The sequence below is a fragment of the Drosophila busckii genome, chromosome 2R (assembly GCF_011750605.1).
Source record: "Drosophila busckii strain San Diego stock center, stock number 13000-0081.31 chromosome 2R, ASM1175060v1, whole genome shotgun sequence".
In the NCBI taxonomy this organism is placed as follows: domain Eukaryota; kingdom Metazoa; phylum Arthropoda; class Insecta; order Diptera; family Drosophilidae; genus Drosophila; species Drosophila busckii.
The window spans coordinates 1,601,204-1,619,703 of NC_046605.1; the positions used below are offsets into that span (position 1 = coordinate 1,601,204).

Below are 18,500 nucleotides of genomic sequence, written 5' to 3' on the forward strand. Positions count from 1 at the left end.
ATAGCTCAATTACCAAAGGGCTCTTTCTATTTACTAATAGATGAGATATTCTTGCCTTGCCACACCACTTGCACCAAGGTAGGTGTGTTGATGATCGTCGCTGCGTCGATCGATGGGTTATTTTCGAGGATCGTATTTTCCGTCATCCATGTCGCAGATAGTCCGAGTAGTACCACCATTGCGACAAGTTTAGAATTGTCAATTAAAAAGATCCTAGAATCAGGCAGAGAAGATGACCTCATTGCCATTATAACTGATGGCAATGCTAGTAATTTGGCCGCTATTGAGCGCGCAGAACTTGTTTTAAATCGTCCGATAGTTAGACTATATTGCTTCACGCATCTCAAGAATATATGGTATAGGACAAATGGTAGGCTTCGAGATATCCATCTCGAAGAAACATATCTTCGGACATTTGATCGCCATACATTCGAGCACGAACTCGGTGAGCTTAAAGCGAAAAGCCTTGAGCTGGCGAAAGATACGAAGTACCTTTCGCGTATTGAGTCCGAGTACATAAATATTAGAGAGGTGCTAACTAAAATATTTCGAAATACAAGAGTCAAAGATGAAACAAATTTGAGGTACGCGAATAATGATAGAATCGAGAATATCGGTGGTTTCCTCAAGCATATCTTTACAGAATGCTTAAAAATTGATGAGGGCCCCGATATTCTCGATTCTATCCACAAAATATTCGTGTACTACCATAATGTAATAAAGTGCATGACTGGTATCAACTATTAGTTTTCGAAAGCACCGACGGCTCAATACGCTTATGGTGTTCCTATAAATGTTAGTAAATAAATTTAATTTTGTTTTCGTCAACTTAAAAATCTTTAACGTTCGAAAATGGGACTCGAGATTAATGACATAAAACTTTTCAGAAAATCTTGAGCCTCAACATCACACGCTCTCTTACTCAACCACCTACCGTCAACCTTACCAAAAAGATTGCCTCCGCTCCGTAGCCTAGCACCTGGACACTCAAAGATCTTGTGTGCCCGCAAAAAGCTAATAGCGCTACATTGGTATAATTATACATATATTTATAATAAAGGCAAAAATCTAAGCCATGTGAAACAGGCGCAGAAGTTGCAAGAGCTGCAGGAGGTGGCGGATATGCCAGTAATTTTGCAGGATGTAGTTTTGGCGCAGTGGCAGTGCCGGGGCAAAAAAAAAAATGCGCGCACCAGGTACCATTGCCCTAAGGGAAAACTGGAAGTCGCTCAATCTGAAAGGGGGTCCAATACGGAAGTAAGTAGAGATTGAATAATAATAAATAAATGTATTAATAATAATTGTTTTTTAGGAGATGACAATTTGTCTCGCCCTAATTTTTAATTTATTTTTATTTTAAATGTATATTTTTTAATTGTTATTATTTGTTAATCTATCATTCATAATTAATCAACCTATAATTGCTCAAATGAGAAAAAAAATTTGAAGCATCAAGAGCTACGTGCGTCGTTCCGTGGGAGCTCTAATAATACCTTAATTTCCGTAACGCGAAAAATTATCGAATTAGTATTTAAGTGAGGAAGAAAATAAAAATAATTTATGTGATGAAAAGCAAGTATTTGCTTTTTATCAAAATTTCTTGACGAGAATAAATTATTATTATTATTGAAGAATAAAATATTGATTTGAGTGAGATTTTTTTTTTTTAAGTTAGATTGGCCTACGATTCAGAATAATGAATCGGTATTTCTTCGTGGGATTAATATAATATAAGCAGATTTAAGTTGGTGTTTGAACTTAGAACACGTCCGGTCTGCACGATGCCCAGGGAAAAAGAAAAGAAAAGATGGACGGGAACCGGCCAGCGCTAGAGGCTAAAAGTCCCCAGGGACGAAGAAGAACTAGGGCTAGATCCTCTGGTCGGCCGATCGATAACAGAGCTTTCGGTGGCGGTAGACTGATTCCACCGAAAGCTCAACTTATCGGGTCAGCTGATCCGTGGCCGTCCAGCTGATTTCACTATATTATTAAAAAAAAAACAACTTATGATTTACTAAAATAAACAGTAGAGTAAATGTAGAAAGCTTTCAAGGATTTGGCTTGTATTTATCACTAACAATTTAAATGTTTTACCTAGAATAAAATTTAATTAAGATAAAGCTTGATTATGGTATAGTTCAGACATAATTTGGTTAGGTTATTATATTTGTTGATCGGCGGCTAATCTCATTGAAAATTTTACTGGCTTCACATATTTAAAATACCAAAACTCTCTAAAATTATTTATCTCCTATTTTGTTCATCATTTCGGCGCTTCCCCTATTTGGGCAAGGAAAACATTTGAACTGTAGGCAAACATACACACACGTGCTCAGTTTGAGTTTCACTGCCGTGAGAGATAAGAGGTTGGCTGCCTATGAGTGTTTAACGTGACGCAATTTAAAATACGAAAAAAAGTGGAACAGCAACAAAATCTTAAGTCTATATAATCTTATGGAAATTGCAAGGCATTGGGCGAGAGTCGCGCCAAAATTAAAAGCAAAGACAAACAAGCAGCAGCAGAGGAATGCAGCTGATAGTAAAACAACGAGCGACAAACAATTTTCGAGTTAATGAGCCATTGACTGTGGTCGACGCCGACGCCGCCGCCGCCTCGAGAGCGAGAATGAGCAAGAGTTCAATGGCTTATACTACTGGCTACAAATTGACTCACAAAATGCAGACTCTGGGCTAACACGGAGGGGGTGTGTGTGTGTCTGTGTGTGTGTGGCAGGTAGCGTGTGGCAAGTGGCATGCCAGAGCTCTAAGCATTTGCATACAAATAAAGAGATAGAGACATGTGAGCAGCGACAAACGTCGCGACGACACAACAAAGGCAAAAGGCCAAGCAACTTGCTGGCCCCGACTGAAGAGCCACAGGGATAATTTGCTTATGGACACCCCAAGGCGCTGTCATTGATGATGCTACTGATGATGATGACAAGCAGACCAGCAGACAGACAGTCGGACTGACGCGAATTGCGCATTGCGAAAAGTACGCAAGACATTGCTGAAATTTTTGACCCGCACCTGTAGCTGACACGTTTCAATATGTCGAAGTATAAAATCGAATTGAGCATGAATTAAATTGAATATATTAAATTGCATTGTTATTTAATTTTTATGTTTTGAACTATGCGCAACAAATTTCAAATATACGCGCTCTAACGCTACTGCAAAAAAGCTGCCAGCTACAAAACACACACAAAGAAACATAAACAGCTGTTTATGTAAATACACTGTTGCTATGCTACGTGAGCGTTAGATGGCGCCACTATACTGGCTCTTTAACAGTGCTCACAATATTTTTAACAGTGCTCACTTAACAGCGCTTTAGCAGATGTTAAACACTGCTGCGCGGGCAATTCGAATTTGCAAAAAGAGAATTTAATAGCGAGTATAAAGAGAAATGATTTACGCCTACAACTTTAAGAGATAAATTGCACACAGACGCAAGTTTGATTAATGTTGATAAATAAAGAACGAAAATTGGAAATATTGCTATATTAATTAGCCATATAGACAGAAGTGGATCAAAAACAATTGAATTTAATGATTAATGTCATTTAACTTTTTATTTAATAACCTTTACTAATTATATGTATAGCTTATGCATAGTTTTGTTTTTGTTTTTGCTGTACTTGTTTACACATTAATTATAATTAAAATATGTTTGTTTTTTTGTATTTGTATTTGTTTGAGCTTATAAATTATTAAAACTATGCGTGGAAACTGAGTTACATACCAAAAACCAAGTCAAGGTGTTGGTTGGTTCCATATACAAAATCAATTACAAAAATTGTTAAGCTAAGAGTACTTTCTTTTCAGTAAGGGAGGGGGAGGGGGCGGAGGTGTGTGGCTTACTAATTAATACTTCCACTAAGTTTTAAGTTTTTTTTTGTTGTTTGCTACACAGTTAACTCTATGCGTATGTGTGTGATTATTAATTTGAATGTTTTGTTGTTTGTTTGTTGTGCAGTGTAATACATTTATACAGTTAGAAATTGTCTAGTGAGTGCGCTTAGGACTAAAGAACTAATTAATTGCCGCTGGTATAATAACATTTAAAAATTTTGGTACAGTCAGCTTGTCAGCATATAATTTATATATTAAGTATACGTATAAGTATTTTTTACTACATTATTTATGTGAATACCCCTAATGCTGCTTGGTTTGGTTAGATGCTATTTACAAGTTTTCGCGCTTTTGATTACATGTTTACTTACAAATAGAAATTAATTAATTACGAAAAATAATGTAAAAAATATTGCCTCAAATGCTTTGTAAGCTTTGTCATCATATTCAAATACTTAAGAGAATACAAAAACTAAGGGGGGGTAGTGGGGTCGAGGGTTGGTTTTAAATAGGAACTAAAAGCACCAGCTAACAAAATATACATTAAGTTTAAAATGTAAATAAAACAAATTAATATTAATATTAAGGTGTGTGCATTAAACAAAAGTATTGTCGTTAAATAAGCTAAATTGCATTTCAAATAATTCACATCGATGTATTTCACAGTTAGAGCAGCACGCTCCGCTTAGGTGCGCAAGGGGGGCGGGGGAGCGCGCTTGGAACGGTAGCGCTTGAGCTTGCGTCGCGCCATGAAGAGGCTGGGATTGAAGTTGAAGTCGCGACAGGCGGACGTGCCTGGCTGCTGCTGCTGCTGCTGCTGCTCCTCGTCCGGCTCGTAGGGCGGCGGCGGGAAGAACATTGGGTTGGCAGCCCAATCCCGCCACAAATTTCAATCCTGCCCTGCGCCGCCGCCGCCATTCGCCTGCGTCAGTGGCGTGCCATGACTGCTGCCGCCCAAATCGCTGGGCAGGCGCGCAAAGTCATCGTCGAGCGAGGAGGACTGCTTGCTGCCAACGCTCTTGCAATCCTCGTCCATGCTGACGCCCAAATGATGCATAGCGACCGCAGCATGATGACGCTCCGCCGGCGGCAGCAGATTCAGCATGCTGAGCGGCAGACCCGGAAAGCCGCCAGCAAAGTCCGGATAGAAGCCTTGCGGATTGAACGGATTGAAGAGCGCGCTGTGTGCGCCCAGCATGTCCGGCTCGGAGCTGCCGCTGCGTGGACCGCCGGGCGGACAAAGCGGCAGACCCAGCTCCAGATCGAGCGGACCCAAAGCTGACAGATCAGCCGGATGTGGCATGTTGCCATTGCTGCCGCCACCTGCATTGTTGTTGTTGTTGTTGTTGTTATTATTGTTGCCATGCTTATCCTTATCCTTGTCCTTGTCCTTCTCCTTGCGCTCCTTGTGCTTGTCGCTCTTCGAGCCGCCGCCGCCGCCGCCACCGCTTATGCCCATCTGCAGCATTTCGATGGGCGGTCCACTGATGCAATCCTTGCGCAGCTGCTCCAGCTTCAGACTCTTCCCATACTTGCCACGCACATACATCAGCAGCGAGTTGTAGGGTATGCCAAAGATGCGCGATGCCTGCGATGTGGTCATCTTCTTGTTCCACACATGCTGCAGCGCCTCCGTCAGCTCTGTGTTCGTCCAGGAGCGTGGCGGTCCACCGCGTGGCGCCGAATGCTGTCCCTTGGGGCGTGGCACTGCAAGAGAGAGAACGGAACAGTTGATTAGTTAAACTTGAAGCTTATCTGGCTGCCTGCATCTCTTGGCTAATGTTTCAATCTTATGGCCCACATGCCTCCATTGTCTGCCAGCTAAACTGGGTGTGTTGGCTTTTGGTTCTTGTGGCACCTACAACGCTGCGGTGGGTTCCTAGTCTTTGCCATATGCAAATTATGCCGCCGTCGTCGCCGCCGTCACATGCGCCGCCGACGACTGCAACTCAACTCAATTTAGATGCACAGATATCGCCGCAGCGACCTGCCTCAAAATGTGGCAACCAACATTATTGCCACAGGTTCAACTCTCAACCCTCCTCCCCACACTCCCATTGGAATTTCACATTCTCTCTCATGCACACATATATGTGGCCAAATTTGCAGCTCTGCTATAATTTACAGCTTATGCACTTTTCTTTCCACTGATAATATGAAATTTACTTTGTGGCAAGCTATAGTTAGTGCAACAGATTGGCTTAGAGCAAGTTAGAGATTGTTTCGAATCAATTGGGCAGCAAGTTGCTGGCTGAACTTTTACAGCAAGCAGGTTTATTGAAAAGATAATATTAGAAGAGTGATATATAAACTAAAACAAGAGCAGAAATATAAGCAAAAGGGAATTAAAATCAAAAGAAATTGAATCAAATGGAAGAATGCTTAGATTGAATAATTAAATTAAATTTTAATGCCACTCATAGCATATAGAAAGCAGATCCTGACAACTGAAAAGTGCTGACCTAAAGTCGTAAGTCAAACATAAACTATTTGGGCATTAATTAAATTTTTGATTACGTTTTGATAAAATTGTAAACCAAGCATAGATAATGCTTTCAATTCTATGTGATAGCTATGTAATTTATATATTTAAAGTCAAAACTATTGAAGAATGCTTGGATTGAATAATTAAATTCGATTTTAGTGATAATTATAAACCAATTATAACATATAGAAGGTAGATCCTGAACTAGAAACTGAACTAGTTCAGAAAAAAGTGCTGGCCTCAAGTCGAAAGCCAAACAGAATCAATTTGAGCATTACTTGAATTAAAATTTTTGAGAATTCTTTCAATTCTATATGCTAGCTATATAAATTATAGATTTAATTATTTATACTACTTCATTTTTTGCAAGCAAGCTCAACTAATTATAGCATAATTAACTAATTAGCGCAATTGAATGCATTGATTTAGTTTTTTACAGCGCTAAAGCCTAGCCAGGGTCATAGCTTAGCGCTGACCTTTAGACCAAATAGCAAACACAAAACTCGGCTTGTAGTTAGTTCTAATAAGACTTGGCTAAGCCGCGCTTGGGCAATATTTGAATTTGTTACAAATCGCAAATCACGTTTCGCCCAAAAAGAGAGTAAACAACAACAACAAAAATTGAACAAATGAATGTGAACAAATCAGTTAATCACACCCACACGAGCGCAAAGAAATGTGCAACACACACACACATAGACACAGTTAGTTGTTGTGTTTGTGGCAGCCAAGTGTAGATTCTTATCAATCAGACGCGCAGAGTCAAAGAAGAAAAGCTAAAACTCGTTTGCAGATTCGCAATAAAGCAATATCGTGCTATACGCCAGATTTGCGCTTTATTTACTATTTCACATTGTTGCTAAGACGAGAGCGAGAGAGAGAGAGAGAGAGAGTGGGGGGAGTGTAGCTTTAAGATGAGTCGCATCACGATTTTGTGCTGCGGTCTATTGATGAGAAAATTAAGCAATTAAATGTAAGCGTTGCTCAAGTGTCTGTCTGTCTGTCTGTCTGTTTGACTGTCTATAGCTTAAGCAGTTTAGCATATAGTTGATAATCCCTTTCTAATTCCAGCTCATATGAGTTTCAAACGATTTTTCAGCACTTAAGCCATCAACTGTCAAAGCAAATGAAACAATTTGAAGTTCCAAACTGAAGTCAATCATATTGACAAACAATAGTTAATTGATTTCTGCTGCATATATGTATTATGACTGGCTTCACACCTTAAGCACTTTGTGTGCGCTGCCTATTTGTCAATCAAAAGTTATATAGATTGGAAACTGTAGCATTTTACGATATGCATAGGTGCACATGTTGCGCATTGAGCGGCAGTAAAAAAACAAACAACTGCTGAAGCGAAGCTGTGTGAGGCACAGGAAAACCACAAAAACAAATTTGCCGCCTCACATGATCGCACAAGGCAAAAGCTGGCTAAGAACTGCATGTGATTGCAATCGGGCTAATATAGGAAATTGCATGCAGCGCAAAAAAAAAAAAGAGTTAACAGCTGAGGGTAACTTGAATAACAATTGTGCAGTCAGTTGCAGTTGCAGTTGCAGCTTGCGCTTTAAAGCTGCACAAACATACAAATTATTGTAGATATTTAAATAAATATTTAAGCTGCTTTAATTAGCTTAAAATGCAAGTTTAGTTTACTAAAATTGGCTCAATATAGCGCCTCGTTATGCTGCATTTAAAGCTAAGACTCTACTATTTTATTATAATGCAGTATGCTAAGACTCTATATAGAATATTTTCTTTTACTTTAAAATATTATAAAGTTATTTTATCTACAACAATTTGGTTTGTTTAAAATAAAGCCCTAATATTGATAACTTGGGGCCAGCTAATTTTATTTGCTGCAAACTGAATTTATAGCTAATCAAATTTAATAAGTCTAAGACTCTTTTTATTATAGTGCAGAATTTTAAGACTCTATAGAGAATATTTTTTGGCTTTCGGAAGATTAAAATAAAGCCCTAATACTGATAGCTTGGGGCCAGCTTTGTTTATTTGCACCAAATTGAATTTATAACTAATCAAATTTGATTCTATTTTTTATTTTAGTGCAGAATTTTAAGACTATAGTGAGAATATTTTCATTAAAGCTTGCTTTTACTTTAAACTATTATATATGTAAGTATTTTATATACAATAATTTTGTTTGATTGAAATGAAGCCCTAATATTGATGTTTTGGCTTTAAGTTAATTTTATCTGTTGCAAACTGAATTTATAGTTAATCAAATTTGCTAAGTTCAAACCGCTTTTATTTTAATTTAGTGCAGAATTCTAATAAGCTATAGTAAGAATATTTTTAGTTAAGATATTGTATGGCTATTTTATCTTATCAATAATTTTGTTTGCCTTGGCTGAGATTAAAAAAAAGCGCTAATATTGATAGTTTGAACTGAATTTATAGCCAATCAAATTTGCTAGTCTAAGCCGCTTTTATTTCATTTAAGTGCAGCATTCTAAGGCGCTATATTTTTGTTTATATTGCTTTTACTTTAATATACTATATGGCTATTTTATCTGTAACAATTTTGTTTGCCTTGGCTGCGATTCAAAATTAAGCCCTAATATTGATTGCCTTGGGGCCAGTTACAAACTGAAATAACTTCGGGGTTTGAAAACGTGCAGGCGAAAGATCAATGCAGTCAGGTGTGAAGTGCAGTCAAGTTAAAAGAAAAAAGTAAAGCACGATCGTGTTTAAAGTGTTTTCTTGTCTCGAACCCTTTCTCGTTGCCAGAGTTCAGAGTTTAATGCGCCGAGGTTAATGAGCTGTTTGTTTTGTTTGAATTGAAAGTGCAGCTGTTTGTACTAACCGTACCCTACCCTACCCCCTCCCCCTTAAATTTATTATTAAGCTACTTACTTTTCTTTTTGAGAAACGGCGGCGGTCCACCTGGCATATCGCGCGGATCGCTCATTTCCATTAGCGGATTATAAAGCTTGTTGGGATCGATGCCGGGCGGAAATAAGCCCAACGGCGAGTCCAGACCAAACACTGCAATAAGAGATAAGAGTTAGTTAGTTAACATATTGCAATTTAACAGCTCGATGAGTGCACAACTAGCGATTGGCTTTGTAGTAAACAATAGACATGTCATTATGCTATTAATAAGTTGCGCGCTCTTCACATGAGTGAAACAATTGTAACGCTGATGATGACGACAGCAGCACAGGATAAATCTATTCAAAGCTAACTCGCCTGTTTGTCTGTCTGTCTGCCAAGGCATAACATTGACATTGTGTGCTGAATGATTTCATAAGTATGCGCGGCGCAATTCAAGACGCCGACTACACATCCTTCAGCCAGGACAAAGTGAAGTAGAAGGCATATGAATAAAATGTGTGAGCAGGGGTAGGGTGTGGGGGTGGTGTGAGTCTGCAGCTGCATAATGACACAAATAACGAGCGCGTATTGTTTGCAACATTTTCTACTTCAAGCAGACATTACAACACGCCCTGCGTATACGTAATATGCATTGGGTGCTCCCTTTTGCTTCAGCGAAATTAGTGCGGATTTATTTTTAGCGCATATATTTCTTTTCTTACGTTTCTCAAGCAGCTCTCAGCACACGTCACATGCTATTAGTTCAATGATTTTCACGCCCAAATTGTGTGGCTACCAGCCATATACATATATATATCGTATACTTCATACGGCAGCAACAGAACTTGATTCTTTTTTATTTCGCTTGTGGAAATTTCTTTTTTGTTGTTGTTGCTGTTGGCTGTCTGCTCTGGTTTCTGTTTGACTGCGGTTAGGGTATGTGTAAATAATGGAGGGTATTAAGATTTCTTAAGCGGCTCATAAGTTTTATGCCTAAGCGTATGATATTCAATATTTACGGGCTGCATTAATTTGCAACTAATAATAAATAACTCTCTTTAATTAAATATCAACATGACTTAAAATTAATTTTAACATTTACGATATTCGTTTTACGATATTCAAGTCTATATGCAAATGCTTTGACTGCTTTTAGTTTTTCACTAAGACTTTTCTATTAAGTAGCATAAATTTAATATTTTTACATTTACGATATTCGTTTTACGTTATTAAAATTGTCTATATAACTATTTTTATATTTTCAGTAAGACTCATTTAGTAAGTGGCAATAAATTAAAAACAATTTTTACATTTACGATATTCGTTTTACGTTATTAAAATTGTTTATATTCTATATATGCAAATGCCTTGACTATTTTTATTTTTTCAGTAAGGCTCATTTAGTAAGTGGCTTTAATTTAATACAATTTTTACATTTACGATATTCGTTTTACGTTAATAAAATTGTCTATATTCGATAACCGCTGACTGTTTTTAATTTTTTGAGCACGAAGCACAGCTAAAGCTGATAAATTGGTTTAATAGACTTTTACGATATTGATATTTATTTAGTGCAGCGCATTTCATAGTCGTTCTTATTAAATCTCACATATATTTTGTAACGTTCATTGCGCGTATCCTTGGCTGAGTTTCATTGCCTGCAGCCTGTTTATGCAGTAGTTAGCGACTTGTATGAGTTGACTCCACTGGCACCCACACCCCCCCCACTACCAATCGCATTTTGCCGGTTTGGATATGTTGGGCTGAAATTTTTGTCGCATTAAAAGGTATTGCGCTTCCTGTGCACAAGGACGACTCGACTCTTTGACTATTTTTCGTACAATTTTTCATATTTTTGTGTGCCTTAATTTATTTTATATCCTGTGTGCCGCGTCGCGCCTTGCAGCTCATGCAATGATGTATGGGGCATGGGGTTAGGACTCCCCAAACGGATATTATTAATATGAATATCGCGCGACTTATATGCAAAGTTTCAACTCTAAGGCAACAACAACAACAACAACTGAAAAGGGAAACCAACGTCTTTACGTTTTGATATTTTTATTTATGCCGGCGACGCTGGCAAAAGTTGTTTGCCAAAAGGTTTAAGTTCAGAGCGCGGCTTGCCTTAAAATACAAACACAGACTACACAACTCGCATGTGTATGTGTGTGTGTGTGTGTGTGGGCGTGGCAGTTGTTTGGCAACTTAAAAGTCATTTCGCTAAACGTCTGCTGACAGTTTGAACTCGCAGGACTCACATGTTGCCAGGGCACAACATAAATATCATCATAGCTACCGACTGCACGCAATGTCAGTGTCTGAAATTTAAGCTGCCACCCACTCACCCCCACACTCCACTCCTTTGCTCGTTGGCTGCATTAAATGCACCTTTTGCACCTTTTGTGAGTTTTATGCGCCTCGCCTGACTTGACATCAATATAAAAATCATATAAACCGCAATTGAATTTATTTCGACTGCAACTGCAAACAACTTGGGCAAACAAACCGCAAAGGCAAAAGCGTCGAAGTCTCAGGGGGCTTTGCATTTTGCATTGTATGTAATAACTGAACTGTCAAATTATTAGCTGCACTATTTCTCTCATTGCCATAATTCTTATGAGCTGTCAAGCAGTAAAATATTTATGACTTAATTAGTTGAGCAAATACAAGTAGCAATAATAGTTGGAAAGGGTTTGCATAAGGTAAACAAGCAAGGCAGAGGCGCATAGAAAAAAACAAGTCACTGATAAGCACTGATAAGTCACCGACGCACGTCTGCTCAAGGCAAAAGATCAGCAACGACTAAAAATTTTAGGCAGCGCTTGCTCAGAATCGTGCAAGCGACGCGCTCTCAGCAGAACGTACGAAATGCGCTCCAATGCTTAGAGAGCCAGACTCCAATGCTTAGAGCGCGTGATCCATAAGCTAGCGGCTTGCGCTCTTCGTTTTGAACTACAGTCGCGCTCGCTCACAGCGTATGCAAAACGAAAAGAGCGAGAGCGCGAAAGCAGCAAAAGGGATGAATAACCAAGAGCACAATCCGTTACCTTTTATTATTCTAGCATGGCGTGATCTACAAAAGCAAGAGAGCGCCGCCAGACTGTTGCTCATGCGTTTTTACACACTTTGATAGAAAAGGGTATCATGCAGTTGTATGTCTATATATTCTTCATGAGCAAGACAAGCTTAGTGTATGTATGTCTGTCTGTATAAGCAATAAGCGCTCAGAAACTATAAGAGGTTGAAAGTGTATGACACAGCTTGCAGTGCCAAACTTTAATGCTTGCTCGTTCTTAATATAACTGTACATGTCAACAGATTTTAAAGCCCAGCTGAGTGAACTTCAAAGAGACATCAAAGTCGCAAGCAAAAAATATGCAAACAGCTGACAAACTGCAGGGCTGGGGCGCCTAATGCGTTTATAAGAGCTTTGCCACAGCTTTGGTGCCAAGTCGGTGCCACTTTTGATATGTTGCAGACACACAGGGACAGGGCTGGGGTGCCAACAACCACATGTTGCTGCAGTCAAGTAGCTTAGACTCACTCAGGATGTGTAACCTAGTGACCTTTAGGTAGTAGTAGTACTTACTGTGTGGCGGCGTTAGCGTCATTGCCGATGACATGCCGGGAAAGGGCAGCGGTGATGGCGGATGCGGTTGGCCGTCTGGCGCATTAAAGTGGCTGGGCAGACTCATGGGCGAGCTGGGCGCAAAGTCCTTGCAGAAATCCTTGCCAAACTCTTTGCTAAACTCCTTGCTGAACTCCTTGCCAAACTCCTTGCTGAACTCCTTGCTCAAGCGGTTCATGCTCTCCTCCAAACGCTCATGTGGCGCCTGTCCGGCTCCACCGTTGCCGCTAGGTGGCGCACCATTGTGGGAGCCAAACGGCGGCAAGCCCATTGGTCCCAGCAGATCTCGTGCAAAGGCATTGTGCTCACGCGCATCGCGTGGATCACGCGGATCACGTTGATGCATGGCCGCCGCTGCTGCTGCTGCAGCCAAGGACATTTCCATTTGATGCTCCATGTGATGGAAGGGATGCTCGTTGGCGGCGGCTACAGCTGCAGCGGCGGCTGCATGCATTTGCGCCTCCAGCGCTTCCATGTGGCAGGGCGGACTTAGTCCTGGCAGCGGCGGCAAGGACAACAGTCCATTGTGATTGGGCAGCGGGGGCGGTGGTGGAGCACAGCTGTTGTTGTTGCTGTTGCTGTTGCTGTTGGACGTGGGTGGGGCACTGGGCTTGGCATTCAACTGGCGTATGTCCTTCAAGGACAACATGATGCGCTGATTGTTATCCTGCAGCTTGCTGCTGTTGTTGTTGTTGTTGCTCTCATGCTCTGCTGCATGTTGCTGTGTAGATTGGTCCTTCTTGGTGGTGCAGAGATCCTCGGGCCCATCGCTGGGCGTGGGTGAGGGAGTGCGCGACATGGCAGCGGCATTGGCAGCAGCTACAGCCGCCTGACGTCGCAGCTCGTTGGTGGTGTTGATAAGCTCTTCTATGTCCTGCTCGTCCTCATCCTGCTCGTCCTCTGTCTGCGGCGATTGCTGCAGCACAGAATCGGGACGCACAGTCAGCTGCACAACCTCTTCTTCCTCCTCCTCCTCCTCCTCCTCGGCGTCTTCTACATCCACTGGCACAGACTTGCGACTGTCGTTGAGCGACAAGGATAACGCCTCCTGCTGCTCTGCCTGCTGCTGCTGCGGCGGCGGCGGCGGCAGCGTTGACTGCTCGCTGTGCTGCATTTGCGTTGAGTCTGTATCCATTTGACAATCTTCTTGCGGTGTCGCTGCTGCTCTAGGCGCTGCCTCTGGCTCGCGCTGCTCCTCCTCATCCTCATTCTGCTCCAGTTTGATCACAGTCTGCAGCGTTTCCGGCTTGCTGAGCGCAAAGTCATGCGGCATATCGCCGGAGCGGCGTCTGGGACGCGCCTGCTTGCGTCGCGGCATGGGCGAGCTGCCGCCCAGCTCCTGATCGCTCTCCAGCTCACGCTCGCTCTCCTGCTCGCGCTTGCGGCGCAGACTTAGCGCCGCCTGCATGGCGCTGGCTGCATTGCCAAAGAGACGCGTGGGCATGATCAACTTGCTGCTGCTTCCGGCGGCACGCACCATCGAAGGCGACTCATCCTCGTAGCTGGAGCTGTGCAGCGAGCTGTCCAGCAGCTGAAAGTCATCGGGCGAGGCGGCGGGCGTGGGCGTATGCTCGGGCACTGAGCTCTCGACCAAGCCGCGCACTTGCAGCGATTCACCCGCTTGTATGAGCGTCTGCAGACGCTGCTGGGGCACGCTAATCTCACCGCGATACATAAAGTCCACGATGGCTTGCACTACCCAGCCGCGAAAGTCCTTGAGCACGATGACCGGATGCTTGCAGGGCGTCTCGGCAAAGACACGCTGGAAGAATGGCGAGCAGGCGGAGAGCACCATCTTGTGGGCGCGTATGGAGGTTTCGGCGCAGACGAGCGTCACATCCACCAGCGTCTTGGTCTGCAGCAGTGCGTCGAAGGCGCGCAGTATGTGATTCTGATGATTGTTCCAGCGCAGACTGTAATGATCCTGTGGCAGCGCTGTGGGCGTGGCAGGTGGACTGTGTGTGCTGCTGCTGTCGCTGATTGTTGCAGCAGCAGCTGCAATTGTTGCTGTTGCTGTTGTGCTGGCTGCTGCTGTGCTGTTCGCTGTGGGCGTGGCGCTCATATTGAGCGGCAATGCGGGCGGCGTGGGCGGCGTGCTGGGCGGTGTGGTGTGTACATGTGCGTGGGCGTGGCTTTGCTCTAGTTGCATTGCTGCTGTGTTGCTGTTGCTTTGTGATTTGTTCGCCAGCAGCGGCAATGGCAGCGGCAGCGGCAATGTTAGCGGCACTGGCGCCATCTGGCGTCCATAATCGTTCATTGTCAGTTGACAGCGCTTGATCAGCTGCTCGGCGTCCTTTAACATGCCACAAACAACTTGAACACTGCACCGCTCAAGCTTTCACTAAGAGCTGCAAATAAAGAGAGAGAGAGAGCAAAAGAAAAAATAGAGAACATGAGTTGCTATGTAAACAAAAGCTTAAGCCTAATGCCTTGCCATAATATATTCAGTCAATGTGCTCAGCTCTTATGACATATGCCAAAGATGTGATAATATGTTAATGAGTCCCAGCATATATCATCTCTCATCTGTTCGCTCCCCAACGCAACAAAAGCCAAGACCAAGACCAAGACCTTGGCATAAGCACAACAATAACAGACAAAAAAAAAAGCAGAACGCACATGAAGCAATCACAGCTCGCGCTACGTGTCGTGTCGCATATCCTTGAGGATATCACATGCAGATGTGTGATGTGTGATAATGTTCAAACCCCTCCTAACCCATACCCCTACTCAGCGTAACCCTCCTACTGTTTTTTTTTACCTATCTGACTGTCTGCCTATCGCGCTGTCTGTTCTATATGCTGCGCTGCTTTGCTGTTTGTTTATCTATGCGTCACAACAGCCACAGTGGTTGCAACATGATTAACTTGTAGTTAATTCATTATTAAAAAGTACAACTGCTACTATTTAGCAGCTTTTATAATTTTTAAAATATTTATATTATATATTTAATATCATTTTTATTTTGTATGCATACGCTGCCTATGTTTTTTTTTTATTATTTTTAATGAATATAATATTAAAAATATTTATATTATATGTATATTCAATATAATTTTTATTTTTTGTAATTTAATTTTTAATATTTTTGTAAAACTTTTGTAATTTTCAAATAATTTATAGTTTAAGCAAGTGATCAAAAATATGTAAAGTATTTTCATTTGATATAAAAATAATAATTGATTGCTTTAAATAGTATTTAAAATATTTTCTAATTCATTTTATAATAAGTTTGATATCATTATATATTTCATATAATTTTTATTTTTCATGCATAGCAGCCCAAATTTATTTATTTTGGAATTTTAAAAATATTTGTATTATATTTTCAATATCAATTTTATTTTTTGGAATATTATTTTTAATATTTTTGTATGCATTTTGTAATTTTCAAATTGTTTATAGCTTAAGCAAGTGATCAAAATTATGTAAAGTATTTTTATTTGTTGTTAGAATAATAATTATTATGTTCAGCATTGCTTTAAATAGTATTTAAAATATTTTTAAATTCAAAGTTTGTATTTGTAGCTGTGCATATGCATTTGCAACCACTGTGCACTGTGCTGAGCTTTATTTTTTGCGCAACGCAGTGCGTGGCATCTAATTAATTCAGCAACTGTCTGTCTGGCGTGCCGTAGCTCAAAAGCTGCCCCCTGCCCTCTGCTGCGGCACATGCGTGTGTGTGCGTCCCTACCCCTTGCCACACGTTGCACGCTGCGCTGCGTGTGTGAATTTTTAAAAGAGTCAGCAGCTGGCTGAGAGTCAGTCAATGCTGCTGCCTCAAATTAAAAAACTTTAACCAGCTAGCAAAATAAACATTTTTATTTGCAAGTTGCAAGCGTCTGAGCGTCTGAGCGACTTGCAGCGGTTAAGCGGTTGCTTGCCGCGAGCGACGAGTGACTTAAACCGCATATTAACACATGCGCCAGGACGCGGCAACAGGCAACAGGCAGTTGCACCTACAGTTGCAACAATATGCAATTAGCAGTCAGAGTCGTCGTGTGGCTGCCACTGTGGCAACAATTTTTAACTCTTTAGCTTGCGTCGCTGTTTATTTGCTGCCGCTAAAAGCGACACAGTTCAAAAAACAGTTAGTGCTACTTGCCAACTTGGCAAGCAGGCAGAGTGTGGGGGTGGTAGACACTTGAGTTTTTAATTACTGCTGAAGTAAGTCAGTCGTAGCCCAAAGCTGTGAAGGATGCGCCTTAAAGGCGGTCACCTGCATTTAAATCAAGACAACAGCGCAGCAGTTGAAATTTAAAAGAGTTAAAAGAGTTAAGCAGCTGATTTATATAGATGGATCAAGTTGGATATATTGAAATAAATATTGTTTATATGCTGAAGCTTCAACGAATGTAAAACTTCAAAATACTTCATATATTTGCTTAACTTTATATAATAGAAAAAATACAAATAAGTTTTTTTAAAATGATTTGCACGCTTAATTTTTAATTATAATTTAAGCCTCTAATAATTTTACAAAATTTATTGCTAACAAATAAATTTACGCTTTTTATTTAAATGCTTTGTTTACTTCAAAAAATATTAAAATAATTCACGCTTAATTTTTTAATAATATTTTAAGGCTCTAACATTTTTATAAAATTTATTGCTGGTAAGTGCTAGCAAAGAAATTAATGTGGCTTATGTTATAAGAAAATAATAAACAAATATTTATGCTTCATTTCTTAATGACATTTTAGGGCTGCTAATATTTTTATAGAATTTATTTATGAGAAAATATTTATGCTTACTATCTTAAATGACTTTATAGCGCTTCTTAAATTTTTGCTAAATTTATTACTATTAAATTTTTAGCTAAAATGAGTGAGCAATTTATTTTATTTAAGTTTAATAAACTCACTATTATATTTCTCAACATACCATTCAAATTGCTTGGATTGTGTGTACTTTTTTAACAAATGCAAATATCCTTTTATTTTAATTACTTTTACACTTGCACAATTATATAAAAGTTACTAGTTTGTGGTAGCATGTTTCACTTTTGTTAGTTTATAACACAATACTGTTCGTATATCAATTGAGTTTTAAGCTGAAAGCACAACAAATTGGTTTATTTAGTATTCAACACATGTGCTTTGGGTATTTTTGTTTTGTTCTGTGTTTCAGGTGTGCGCACGAAATACGTTTCTATATATATAGCAGATCACATATGGTTGAGACAGCAACTGCGCGTACGCGTCGAGGGTTTGCCACAAACTGAAACTGACTGAGAGTAATGCAAATAAAGTTGAAACTACACGCTTCACATATGCATGTGAATGATAGAGAGCTATATAGTGTGTGTGTGTGTGCCTACCCTCAACAACCCGCACCCTCAAAATGCTCACACACACAGTCGCATATGCATATGTATATGTTTATGTGGGCAGGATCAGCAAGTCTGCAGCTCTCTCGCTCTCAGTTTGTTATATATTTGTTGTGTGCCTGTGTTGCAGGTGCTAATCAGCTGCGTGATCATATATGTTGACACATTTACAACAACAAACAAACACACACACAGAGATAGACAAACAGGTAAACATAGCACGACAGGTAGCTCAGTTACAGGTACTTTATATACTAAATGGCCGCTGACAACTCAATTTGCGGGCCCATTTACAAACATAAACATATGCCCATGTATATGCTCTCGATCCTGCAGGATGCTGTGCATATTTCGCAGAATTG

General features: G+C 40.5%; 1 protein-coding gene across 1 annotated transcript; it reads right to left on the reverse strand.

The window, feature by feature from the left end:
- Positions 1 to 4,452: 4,452 nt before the first annotated feature.
- On the reverse strand, positions 4,453 to 15,066 carry LOC108595370 (protein jim lovell). The gene is made up of 4 exons (XM_033293224.1): positions 14,836 to 15,066; positions 12,771 to 14,700; positions 9,218 to 9,349; positions 4,453 to 5,562 (listed from the first exon to the last, which is right to left on the reverse strand). Exons 1-4 carry the CDS (start codon positions 15,064 to 15,066, stop codon positions 4,745 to 4,747), a joined length of 3,111 nt encoding a protein of 1,036 aa, XP_033149115.1. The 3' UTR covers positions 4,453 to 4,744.
- Between the last annotated feature and the right edge of the window lie 3,434 nt (positions 15,067 to 18,500).

Excerpts from the sequence above, each read along its gene's own strand:
- LOC108595370 (XM_033293224.1), bottom strand. The coding sequence starts at position 15,066 with ATGAACGATTATGGACGCCAGATGGCGCCAGTGCCGCTAACATTGCCG. Across the intron at positions 14,701-14,835 it reads CAGCGAACAGCACAGCAGCA|AATCACATACTGCGCGCCTT; the intron begins GCCAGCACAACA and ends AACAATCATCAG. Across the intron at positions 5,563-9,217 it reads GCCGTTTCTCAAAAAGAAAA|TGCCACGCCCCAAGGGACAG; the intron begins GTAAGTAGCTTA and ends TCTCTCTTGCAG.